The sequence below is a fragment of the Notechis scutatus genome, chromosome 14, assembly GCF_049901735.1.
Source record: "Notechis scutatus isolate UNSWTSFEM ecotype Mainland chromosome 14, rNotScu1.2, whole genome shotgun sequence".
NCBI classification, from domain to species: Eukaryota; Metazoa; Chordata; class Lepidosauria; order Squamata; family Elapidae; genus Notechis; species Notechis scutatus.
The window spans coordinates 8689358-8701379 of record NC_142022.1 but is presented as its reverse complement, the minus strand read 5'-3'; the positions used below and the strand labels follow the sequence as shown (position 1 = coordinate 8701379).

Below are 12022 nucleotides of genomic sequence, written 5' to 3'. Positions count from 1 at the left end.
GGAAGCCCCTAATGCACTGGGAAGACTTCAACCCTGAGCATTCAGTAGAGCTTCCCTAGGCAGGAACAGTCGGTCTTAAACACCCTGGAGGAAGAACTAGGAGTTTGAAGGTGATAAAAGCGGTATTTTTATTTTTTAAAAAAAATAAATAAACCGCCTTTCTTGCACGCGAAGTTTCTTCGCAGCGTGCCGGAAAGAGGAACAGATTCTGGAGAGGCCCAGCTGAGCCAAAGACCCCAACATAGCAGGCTTGCTGTGATGGCATTTCTGTTGAATGTTGGCTTGTTTTTGTTTTTTTCCTTCGCAGGGAGCTGATGATAGGCGGCTCGGGGTTAACCTACTATCTCCCAAACGGGACGAGAACGGTGCATCCCACCGACTCGGAGGTAAGGCCCACAGTTTTATTTTCTCGGTTTTATAGGCTAGATATCAGCCTTCAGTGGAATGAACATAGAACATAGAATAACAGAGTCGGGAGGGACCTTGGGAGGCCATCTAGTCCAACCCCCCTGCTCAAAAGCAGGAGCAAATATTAGCCTCTACCTGGGATCCAACTCGGTTCATTGAGTTGTCTCGAACAGCCCAAATATGGAACCATTTGTTGAATTGATCTACAGAAGAGGTTTTAACATAAAATGCCCCCATTGAGATGTTGCAAAAAATCCGTTTGGGTACCCCTCTGAAGATGTGGGGGGGTGGGGTCACAGCTGAGCCCCCCCTCCCCCAATCCCTAGTTCCTTATTCTGATGGGAGGTAGCATTCAGCAGACCGGGAGGTTAAACCTTGGCTTATCCGTTGTGCCCTGAACAAGCCTGGATTCCATCAGTGAAACGCTGGCTTGTGTATATTTTCTAACGTGCAAAAGAGGAATGTTGTGGTTTGTTTCAGCCGAATTAAGATCTAAGCCCTTTGCTCTGCTTTGTTTGGTCGTTGTTTTTTTTTTTAGGGCAACTGCTGTTATCGGGGTAGCATCCAAGGGTACCCCGACTCTTGGGCCAGCGTCTGTGTTTGCTCGGGTGTAAGGTAAGGACGGACAAGATCAGGGCAGCGTGGAGCTCTCCTCCCACTTTTACTTTCTCCTCCCTCCTTGTTCATTTTCACTTTCATTTTCCCCTCCCCTCCCCTCCCTTTGCTTTCATTCTCTTTCCTCTCCTCCATGTTCCCTTTCACTTTATCTTTCCCTTTCACTTCCTCACCTCTTTTTCGCTTTTCCTTCCTCACCTTCTGCTTTTTACTTTCGCTTTCGCTTTTCCCTTCTTCTCCTCCATGTTCCCTTTCCCTTCCCTTCCCCTCCTTTTACTTTCGCTTTACTTTTCCCTTCCTCTCCTCTATGTTCACTTTCCTTTACTTCCCCTCCCTTTGCTTTCGCTTTCCCTTGCTCCTTCCTCTCCTCCACATTCACTTTCACTTTATCCTTCCTTTCCTTCCTCCCCCCCGCTTTCGCTGTCAGTTTCTCCTTCCTCTTCTCTGTGTTCACTTTCCCTTTCATTTTGTCCTTCCCTTTCCTTCCTCGCCCTATGCTTTCGCTTTCACTTTCTCCTTCCTCTCCTTGTTCGTTTTCAATTTTATTTTATCCCCCTTTTCGCTTTTGCTTTCGCTTTCACTTTTTGTCTCCTTCTCCGGGTTTGTTTTTCCCTTTCATTTATCCTTCCCTTCCCCAAGCTGTTGCTTTCGCTTTCTCCTTCCTGGCTAAGGTGGTTTGTTTCCCCTGCCCTTTTATCCTTCCCTTCCCCCTTCCTGTTGCTTTCGCTTTCACTTTCACTTTCTAACCTTGCTTTTCCTGAGGCATTGGCACCCCACCTTTTGCTGATCTTCCAGGGGACAACCCTATTGCAAATCCCATCATCCCCAACCAGTAGTTGCATCCTGCAGCGCTCACCTTAAGCCATCCAAAATCAACGCCTGGCAGAGACCACCGAGGCTCAGCGATGCGCCAAGCGGCCAGCTGCGATCGGATCACGTTTATTGATCTATTTCGAAAGAACTTTAAACAAAAACAAATCTTCATACAAAGCAAAATTATTCCCATTTTTTTTCCATTCCAGCGTGACCCGGAAGGAAAAGCAGGGAAAAGAAGTAAACAGGCAACCTGAACGCCAAATTTTGACCGAAAAGCGTGCCTCTCGGGCGCATTTCCCCCAAAATTCGAGCAAATTCACCACCCTGAACGCCAAAGAAATCCAAAATATTGCACTTTTAAACATGGCTGCTCTCTCTCTCTCTTTGGATCACCTAGTGGTCTCCTGACCATCTCCTGGATTAGAAGCTACAGCTTGGAGCCTACTCCAGATGGGCAGATGAGGGCCTACCGACTCGAAGGAGCGAAGCCCCCGCTGGGGTTTGCACGCGCCGCAGACCCTTTCACCCACCTCTGGAGCCCAAACGGGTAAGGCTGAATTGAACGCCTTAAAAATTTTCACTCCGGAGTACAGAAAAAAAAAAAAAATGGGGTCCCTTCCAACTCTGATGATCTGTTTTCTGTTAGGTGAAGCGAGAAGCAGAGATCGAACGTGGCTACGTGGAGCTGGTGATCGTGGCCGACCACGCCGAGGTGAGGACTGTCTTTTTCCACCCTCCCCCAATTTGCCCCCAGACCCAATTATTTTATTTTTTGGGGAGCGGGGGGCAGGCTTATCAAGTCATTTCTGGCAGAAATCTGCAGGGGAACGACAACAAAAAAATATATTACAGGGCCAGAATTGAAGAGATAGTTAAGTGTCAATTGAACTCTCATGTGGCTAGATCTCAGCGAGTAAGACCTTCTTTCTTCCCTCCCCCTCCGCTCGCCCCACCTTCACACCCTAGGTGCAAGTTTGATTCCCTCAAAGCCGCAGGAATCCCCTAGAATAGATCTAGGGAGCCCCGCTTATCCCACTCCTGACACCAATCGTTCCGCCTTTCAGTTCAAGCTGGATCCGAGCCTCAACCGGACTCGAACGCGGATCTTGGAAATCGCCAGCCACATGGATGGGGTGAGCCGCGATTCCGACATTTGTTTCTCTCTCTCTCTCTCTCTCTCTCTCTCTCTCTCTCTCTCTCTCTCGGCCTGAAACCTTCTCCCTTTTCTGACAATTGACTGTCCAGTCTTGCCTTAAAAACTTCCAGCACCCACAACTTCTGGTGGCAAGCTGTTCCACCGGGTGAATTGTTCTCACTGTTAGCAAGTTTCTCCTTAATTCTAGGTTGCTTCTCCCCTTGGTTAAGTTTCCATCCAAGGAGAGGATTTAACCTACAAATAAGGAGACATTTTTCTGAGAGGGAGAACAATCAACCAGCGGAACGGCTTCCCACCAGAAGTTGTGGATGCTTCATCACTGGAGGTTTTCAAGAAGAGACTGGGCAGCCATTTGTGAAAAATAGTATAATATATCCTGCCTGAACAGGGGGTTGGACTAGATGACTTCCAAGGTCCCTTCCAATTCTGTTATTCTGCTATCCTTCCTTCCTTCCTTCCTTCCTTCCTTCCTTCCTTCCTTCCTTCCTTCCTTCCTTCCTTCCTTCCTTCCTTCCTTCCTTCCTTCCTTTCTCCCTCCCCTTCTCCATCACTGGAGGTTTTCAAGAAGAAACTGGACAGCCATTTCTCAGAAATAGTATAGGGTCTCCTGCCTGAACAGGGGTTGGACTAGATGACCTCCTAGGCCCCTTCTAATTCTGTTATTCTGCTATTCTTTTTCCTTCTTTCCTTCCTTCCCACCCTCCCTCCCTCCTTCCTTCCAATTCTGTTATTCTACTATTCTTCCTTCCTCCCTCCTTTCTCTCCTTTCTTCCTTCCTCCTTCCTTCCTTCCTCCTTTCTCTCCCTCCTTCCTCCCTCCCCTCCTTCCTTCCTCAATTCCTTCCTTCCTTCCTTCCTTCCCTTCCTTCCTTCCTTCCTTCCTTCCTCTCCTAGTCTTCCTTCCTTCTCTGTTATTCTACTATTCTTCCTCCCTCCTTCCTCCCCTTCCCTCCTTCCTTCCTTCCTTCCTTCCTTCCTTCCTTCTCTGTTTTTCTACTCTCTCCTCCCTCCCCTCCCTTCTCCATCACTGGAGGTTTTCGAGAAGACACCAGACAGCCATTTGTCAGAAATATTATAGGGTCTCCTGCCTCAGCAATGGGTTGGACTAGATGACCTCCAAGGACCCTTCCAACTCTGTCTAAGCAAAGAGGAAACTCTGAATTCCATCTTACCTACATCTAGATTGAGCACCCAAATGGGAAAAGCCTGCCCATGAAGCTAATCTGGATGCAAAAAGGATGATTAAAAACAGTTTAAATATATATATATATATATATATAAATCCAAGTACATCTAGCCTAATAGGGCCCTCTGGAGTAGCTACGTTATGCAGGTTGTTCTCAGCTTACAACCGTTCATCATCTGGCATCTGCTCTCTGTGCAAAATCCGATGGTTCTTTTTTCCTTCCTTCCTTCCTTCCTTCCTTCCTTCCTTCCTTCCAGTTCTACAGGATGCTGGGCTTGCGAGTGGCTCTCGTCGGCGCTGAAGTCTGGAATAACGGCAACCAGGTGTCGACAAACGGAAGCGCAAAAGAAATTCTCCAGCGGTTCCTGGAGTGGAGAGAGAAGGATTTGCTGCCCCGGATTCCCCACGACAACGTCCAGCTCATTGTGTAAGACGTCAGGCGCATGCAGGATCTTGGGTCAGCAAGAGGACTAGCAACTTGGGTTGTTGTTTTTTTTACAATATATTTTTGATTAACTCAGTGCAAAAGATGGAGAGAGAGAGAGACAGACAGACAGACAGACACACACACACACACACAGAAACTCAGACAGACAGACACACGGAGAGACACACACAGAGAGAGACAGAGAGACAGAGAGAAAGAAAGAGGAACAGAGAATGAGAAAGAAAGAGAAAAAGAAAGAAAAAGAAAAGAAAGAAAGAAAAAGAAAGAGAAAGAAAAAGAGAAAAAGGAAGAAAGAGAAAGAAAGAAAGAGAAAGAAAAAGAGAAAGAAAGAAAGAAAGAGAAAGAAAAGAGAATGAAAGAAAGAGAAAGAAAGAAAGAAAGAAAAAGAAAGAAAGAAAGAGAAAGAAAAAAGAAAAAAGGAAGAAAGAAAGAAAGAAAGAAAGAAAGAAAGAAAGAAAGAAAGAAAGAAAGAGAAAGAAAAAGAGAAAGAAAGAAAGAAGAAAGAAAGAAAGAAAGAAAGAAAGAAAGAGAAAAGAAAGAGAAAAAGAAAGACAACTTGGTGTAGAGTTGTAGCATTAGGCTAGAAACCGTGAGGCCGTGAGTTCTTAGGCACAAAGCCATTCAGGTGACCTTGGGCCAGTCCCTTTCTCTCAGCGTTGGAAGGGACCTTGGAGGTCATCTAGTCCAACCCAATGCTTGAACAGGAGTCTTATCATTTGCACTTTCTGCAAAAAAACCTTGTCCAGGAAACTGCAGGATCCACTCCAGGCATTTGCTAGGAGTCAACACTGACACATACACAAAACACACACATACACAAAGGCAAAAGGAAAAACAAAAAAAAGGAAAGGAGAGACAAAATTACAAAAGAAGGAAAACCCCAAAACGCACAGAAGGAAACCACGCTTGGCGATTGTCCTCTGTGGGTTGGTGTATATATGAATTCATCCTTCAAAGGGACTAGCCACTTGGGTGCCAGAATCCAGAAGCTGGGGGGGTGGAGCTCTGCAGAGGGTGGGTCTTACAAAGCTAAGGGGAGGAGCTAGTCTCCTCCTATCCCTTCCCTCTGCTACCACAAGATTCCCAAGTGACGGGGGGGGGGGCATTTCCCTTGCCTGTTAAACGTGGGGTAACCCCTCCCACCAAACCCCAAATCCTCATTACGGGGTCCTTCAAACTTCCAACCCGCTTAAAAACCATTGTGGCGCAACTCCTGCAAAACCAAAGAACTCTTGAGTTTAATTTTTGTTTTTATTTTGGGGGGCTTTATTCATGCAAACTCTTCCTTTTCCGCCATAGCGGCCCTCCGTTCCCGCCGGGGTCATCGGCGCGTCGACCCAAGGATCCATTTGCTCTAAACGATCCGGTGGGATCAGCATGGTGAGTTGAAGAGGAGGGCGGGGGCTTCTCGGCGACGGGGGAGAGGGGTCTTGCAAAAACATGTCGAGGGTCCCTTTGTTGTTGTTTTTTACTCCCTTCGGCCGCTTACCCCGGAACAACCGCAGCTGGTTAGCAAGAAGATCAAAGATTCTCAACGATAAATTGTGTTAAATTTTAGAGGTGGCCTTTAAACTTCATGCTTGTTTCCCTTTCAATAAATCTGGTTAAAGAAAACTAAGAAAATCTTCGCTTTCGGGAGACAGATGGTTCTCAACTTACTGTCAACTCATAAAACAATACTGTATACATGTTTTATAGTTGACAACAGAAAGAAGTGGGGAGTTTCAAAGAGCAGGCGGCAGTGTGGAATCGAAAGTACATTCCATTCATGTTTTCTTCAAAGACCGATTAGAGGACTGAAGCTTCTGCCGTGCAAAAATCTAATTGGAGAGCATGATTGACGACTCTTGGCTAGGGATGTGTTTCGTTGGATGATACACCCAGAGGGGTGGGGGGGGGGAAAGCAGGATCAAGGGTGACAGACAGTGAATTACGTATCTCAGAGTCGGCTACGCCCAGGTTAGTGCAGGACGTAGAACGTTAACTTCAAATAAATCTTTTCAAGTTTTGGGAGTGTGGCTCAAGGCTCATGATTTAATCAGAGCAACGGCCGGAATCCTGACACTTACGACCTTTTCGTTAAGCATCCATTCCAGGTTACAAGCCACTTTAAAAAGGGAGTTACGACCAATCCTCATACTTACGACCGTCGCAACATTCCCACGGTCAAGGGATTGAAATTTAGAAACCTGGTGACTGGCACCAATTGACAGCAATTACAAGCATCCCGGGATGGTGTGAACACCACTTCCTAGCTGGCTTCTGAATTATGACCCCTGGGTCATGAGAATGCCATGATGGTCGTAAGGGCAAGGACCGGCCGTAAGTCACTTATTAGTGCTGTTTTGAACGTCGAACGGTTGCTAAATGAATTGTTATACGTCGAGGCCTTTAGAAATTAGTTGTTTTGAATGAAGCTGGAAGTGCACAATTCCCTTTTCCTGATTCCTGGTTTGTTTTCCGCCCTAGGGCCACTCCGTTAGCTCCTTAATCATGGCTTCCACTCTTTCACACCAACTTGGCCACAATCTCGGTCTCGCCCACGACAGCGACGGCTGCGGCTGCAACACTTCCATCCGTCCCCAGAGCCGGAAGTGCATCATGGAAGCACCGACCGGGTGAGTGTGCGAATGTCTTCCTGGCTCCCAAAGTCGGCTTCCATTTTTCCTAGTTTGTTTTTGGGAACTGGTTTTTTTTTCCAGAGTGATTTGAAACATCGCGGAGCATTGGAAGTGAAAAACAAAATAATAAGAGAGTTGGGGGACCTTAAAGATCTTCTAGTCCAACCCCTGCTTAGGCAGGAAACCCTATCCCATTCCAGACAAATGGTTCTCCAACATCTTTTTAAAAACTTCCAGAGTTGGAGCACCCACAACTTCTAGTGGCAGGCTGTTCCACTGGTTAATTGTTCTGTTGGAAAGTTTCTCCTTAGTTCCAGGTTGCTTCTCTCCTCGGTTAGTTTCCATCTGTTGCTTCTTGTCCTGCCTTCTCAGGGGCTTTGGAGAATAGACTGACCCCCCCTTTTCTTTGGGGTAGCCCCTCAAATATTGAAACAAATTTCCTGACAGTGAGAACAATTAACCAGTGGAACCGCTTGCCACTAGAAGTTGTGGTTGCTTTATCACTGGAGGTTTTCAAGAAGAGATTGGATAACCATTTGTCTGAAATGCTAGAGGGTCTGCTGCTTGAGCAAGGGGTTGGGCTAGAAGACCTCTGAGGGCCCTTCCGACTCTGTTATTCTCTCTTCTGGGCAGGGGGTCAGACTAGAAGATCTCTTAGGTCCTTTCCAACTCTGATATTCTCTATTCTGGGCAGGGGTCAGACTAGAAGATCTCTTCGGTCCTTTCCAACTCTGATATTCTCTATTCTGGGCAGGGGGTCAGACTAGAAGATCTCTTAGGTCCTTTCCAACTCTGATATTCTCTATTCTGGGCAGGGGTCAGACTAGAAGATCTCTTCGGTCCTTTCCAACTCTGATATTCTCTATTCTGGGCAGGGGGTCGGACTAGAAGACCTCTTGGTCCTTTCAACTCTGATATTCTCTATTCTGGGCAGGGGTCAGACTAGAAGATCTCTTAGGTCCTTTCCAACTCTGATATTCTCTATTCTGGGCAGGGGTCAGACTAGAAGATCTCTTAGGTCCTTTCCAACTCTGATATTCTCTATTCTGGGCAGGGGTCCAGACTAGAAGATCTCTTTGGTCCTTTCAACTCTGATATTCTCTATTCTGGGCAGGAGCAACCAGGTGGGCTGCCTCCTGGACCAGCCTGAGCCGGCTCGTTTGGGGAAGTCCTGCTTATGGGAACCGCCTGGTAGAACTCCGGAGAGGAGTGTGACTGCGGCCTCTTTAGGTAAGAAAGGCTGAAAAAGCCACACAACCACTCCTTTTTTCTCCCCACTACCTTGAGCACAAAGTCCAGAAACGGTTTCTAAGTAGCAACAAAAATCAAATTGCATTCTTTTTTTAAGAAAGGCTGAAAAGCCACACAACCACTCCTTTTTCTCCCCACTACCTTGAGCACAAAGTCCAGAAACGGTTTCTAAGTAGCAACAAAAAAAATTGCATTCTTTTCTTTAACGATATCGATTTAGTCAAATAATAATAATGATAATGATAATAGTAGTAGTTGTAGTTGTGGTTATAGTTGTTGTTTGTTTGCTGTTGCTGTTTCTGTTGTTTGCTATTGCTATTGTACAAAAACTACAGTGTACAAAGCAAACCAGATGACTATGCTGGGTTTCATATCCCAAATCACTAGTCGAACACTTCCCAAGCATTTAGGACTGCGTGATGTATCCGCGGATTATGCGAGCAGATCCCAGTAAGGTGGCCTTCTGCACCTGGCCAATGGTGATTTTGCCAGTGCCAATTGTTTTTAAGTGCTTGCCTAGGTATTATTATTATTATTATTATTGTTATTATTATTATTATTATTATTATTATTATTATTATTATTATTATTATTATTATTATTCCCCTTTGGGGTGCGGTGGCCTAGAGGTGCAGCTCTCGTCTCCCAATCAGGAGGCTGTGAGTTTAATTCTAGGTGTAAGACAGATTTTTTTCTCTCTCTCTGGGCACAATGTGAATATATCTGCCAAACAAAACTCCACACTGGCGAAAGGAAGGGCATTCGGCCAGGAAACACTCTTGCTAGCTCCATTCGGTTGTCCCCGACTGAATGGAGCAAGGGATTATGGGGTCGTTAAACAAAGATGATGATGCTTTTAAAGGGATAAATTTATAACGAACACATCACGGTGGTAGTTATCCTACAAGATTTAAGTGGGTAAATTTTGAGGGGTGCAACGGCCTACAGGTGGAGCTCCGGCCTCCCAATCAGGAGGCTGCGAATTCGATCCTAGGTAGAGGGCAGATATTTCTCTCTCTCTGCACAATGAGAATATATCTGCTGAACAAAACTCCGTATCGGCAACAGGAAGAGCATCCGGCCAGTAAACACTCAGCTCCATTCAGTTGCCCAGATTCCACCCCACAAGGGATTATGGGGTTGTTAAAAGAAGATTATTATTATGATTATTTCCCTTTTCCATTTTCTTCCTTCCTTCCTTCTCCAGGAGTGCACAGATCCTTGTTGCAATGCAACCACCTGCCAATTAGTACCAGGAGCCCAGTGTGCCACCGGACAATCTTGCTGTCACCAGTGCAAGGTAAGGTATACCCCTCCCCAAAATGCAGGGGGAAACCCCTTCCTTTCGTCCTGAGCGCTCTTGTGATGCCAACCAGGATTTGGCCAGGAGCCCTTTTCGTTCCCCAATCCCAAAGAATCGTGGATTCTGTTCTTGTCCTCCTCGATCCTCAATTGTCATTTGAAATTCCCGGCTCTTTGCTCCACCTCGAGCGGCCCCAATTTTTAGTCGTTTTATCCAAAGTGTAAAATTCGAAGGAAGATGAAAATAAGGGGGGAAAGGGAAGGAGGAAAAAGGGAAGAGGGAAAAGAAAGTGTGGAGTTCCGACTTCGTTTAGCACAGGAGAAGAAGGTAATAACGCACAACTTCAATTTTTATTTTTTTTTACTTTTGAAAAATAATATATCCCAGCCGTTTCTACAACCGCAAACCTCTCCAATCAGCAAAACCCAAAATTAAAGTTCATAAGTCTCTAGCCGCATCTCTCAGAGTCAAAAAGATGGATTTATGATGAGTTGACATGTCGGCGTTACCTGGGTGCACCAACTCTGAGACACATAATTCACTGTCACCCTTTAACCTGGTCTTCCCCCACCCCCTGGATGTATATCAGGGATGGGATTCTACCAGTTCGCACCTATTCGCTAGAACTGGTTGTTAACATTCTAAGCAGTTCGGAGAACCGGTTGTTAGAAGAAATTCCTGGGCTAATCCTGTAAGGAAGGCGGGAAGGAAACATTCTGGTGTTGCTTACAGAAACTGCCTCTCCGTTAATTCCATTCTTGGCAGGACTAGACTTCCTGTCTCAGGAACTTCTCTGGAGTTTTTTTCCCCACCTTTGCTGGTACTTTGCTTGTGTGGAGTGACCATTCAAAGTCACAATGGCACTGAAAAAAATGGTTTATGACCGTTTTTCACATTTACGACTGTTGCAGCATCCCCACAGTCATGAGAGGCCAGGAGAGGAGATGCATGCTTTGATGTGAGTGATGTTGAGTTGGCCACGCCCAGCCAATCACATGACCACCAAGCCATGTCCACCCAGTCACATGACCACCAAGCCACGCCCACCACCTAAGCCACGTCCACGGTTGTTAAAAATTTGAATCCCACCCCTGGGTGTATATTCTCCAATGAGACACATCCATAGCCAAGAGTCATCAATCTTGCTCTCCAGTAATAATCTTGCGTGCCAACAGCTTCGGCTGCCTAGCCATTATCTGAACCATTTAAGGAATGCACTGCTTTCCCTCCCACTCCCTTTCTGCTGGCAACTAATAAGACCAAAGGAGTGTTTTTAGTTGACAGCTGCTGTAAATTTGGATGGTCACTAAACAAACTGTTGTAAGTCAATGACTTACCTGTATTGGTAATTTCCCCTCCCCTCTTTTTGTTCCCCCTTGTGTAGCTACGCAGTGCTGGGCACACTTGCCGTCCAATCCAGAATGAATGTGACCTCCCCGAATTCTGCGACGGGACATCCCCACGCTGCCCTTCGAACACCTACAAGCAGGATGGCACCCTATGTGAAGGCGGCAAGGCGGTGTGCCACGGGGGCATCTGCCCCACGTACTTAAGTCAGTGCCAAGCCCGTTGGGGTCCCGGTAAGCTGAGGTTCGATTCCCTGGCATTGAATGCAGGCAGCCCTTAATAAAGACATATGAGGTGAAAAAGGCACCTGGGCGGCATTAAAATGTCCCGTTGATTAAAAACCACGCTAAACTCCCGCTTGAGTGATTGGCCAAAATGTCGCGAATCATTTTGTGCCTTATTGGGGCTAGAACTTACCTTCCCCTGGATGTCCCAACCTGTCTGCCTGGTTGAAGCAAGTGGGGCAGTTCTTAAGTGAAAGACATGGTTGAGGTAGAAAAAGGCGGCCTGGGGACATTAAATATGTCCATGTTTGATTATAAAACCGCTGCTAGAACTCCCAGTCTCCTGGTGATTGGCACAAGACTGTCGCCGAATCAGTTTTCGTGCCTAAGTGGGACTAGAACTCCCATCCAATTGGGATAACTCCCAGTCTCCTGGTAATTGGCCCAAAGTCACCCAATCAGCTTTCATGCCTAATTTGGAACTAGAACTCCCAGTCTCCTGGTGATTGACCCAAAGTCACCCAATCAGCTTTCATGCCTAATTTGGAACTAGAACTCCCCGTCTCCTGGTGATTGAACCAAAGTCACCCAATCAGCTTTCATGCCTAATTTGGAACTAGAACTCCCAGTCTCCTGGGGATTGACCCA

The 12022-nt window shown here is 46.4% G+C and overlaps 1 protein-coding gene across 1 annotated transcript in view; it reads left to right on the top strand.

The window, feature by feature from the left end:
* ADAM15 (ADAM metallopeptidase domain 15) overlaps positions 1-12022 on the top strand; it is a 29762-nt gene that overhangs the window by 3343 nt on the left and 14397 nt on the right. The window contains 13 exon segments of the mRNA XM_087943717.1: positions 308-386; positions 947-1023; positions 2237-2339; positions 2342-2386; positions 2486-2551; positions 2904-2972; positions 4438-4607; positions 5928-5938; positions 5941-6008; positions 7098-7246; positions 8364-8373; positions 9708-9800; positions 11188-11383. Of these exon segments, the coding sequence (XP_087799843.1) occupies positions 308-386; positions 947-1023; positions 2237-2339; positions 2342-2386; positions 2486-2551; positions 2904-2972; positions 4438-4607; positions 5928-5938; positions 5941-6008; positions 7098-7246; positions 8364-8373; positions 9708-9800; positions 11188-11383 (1136 nt within the window).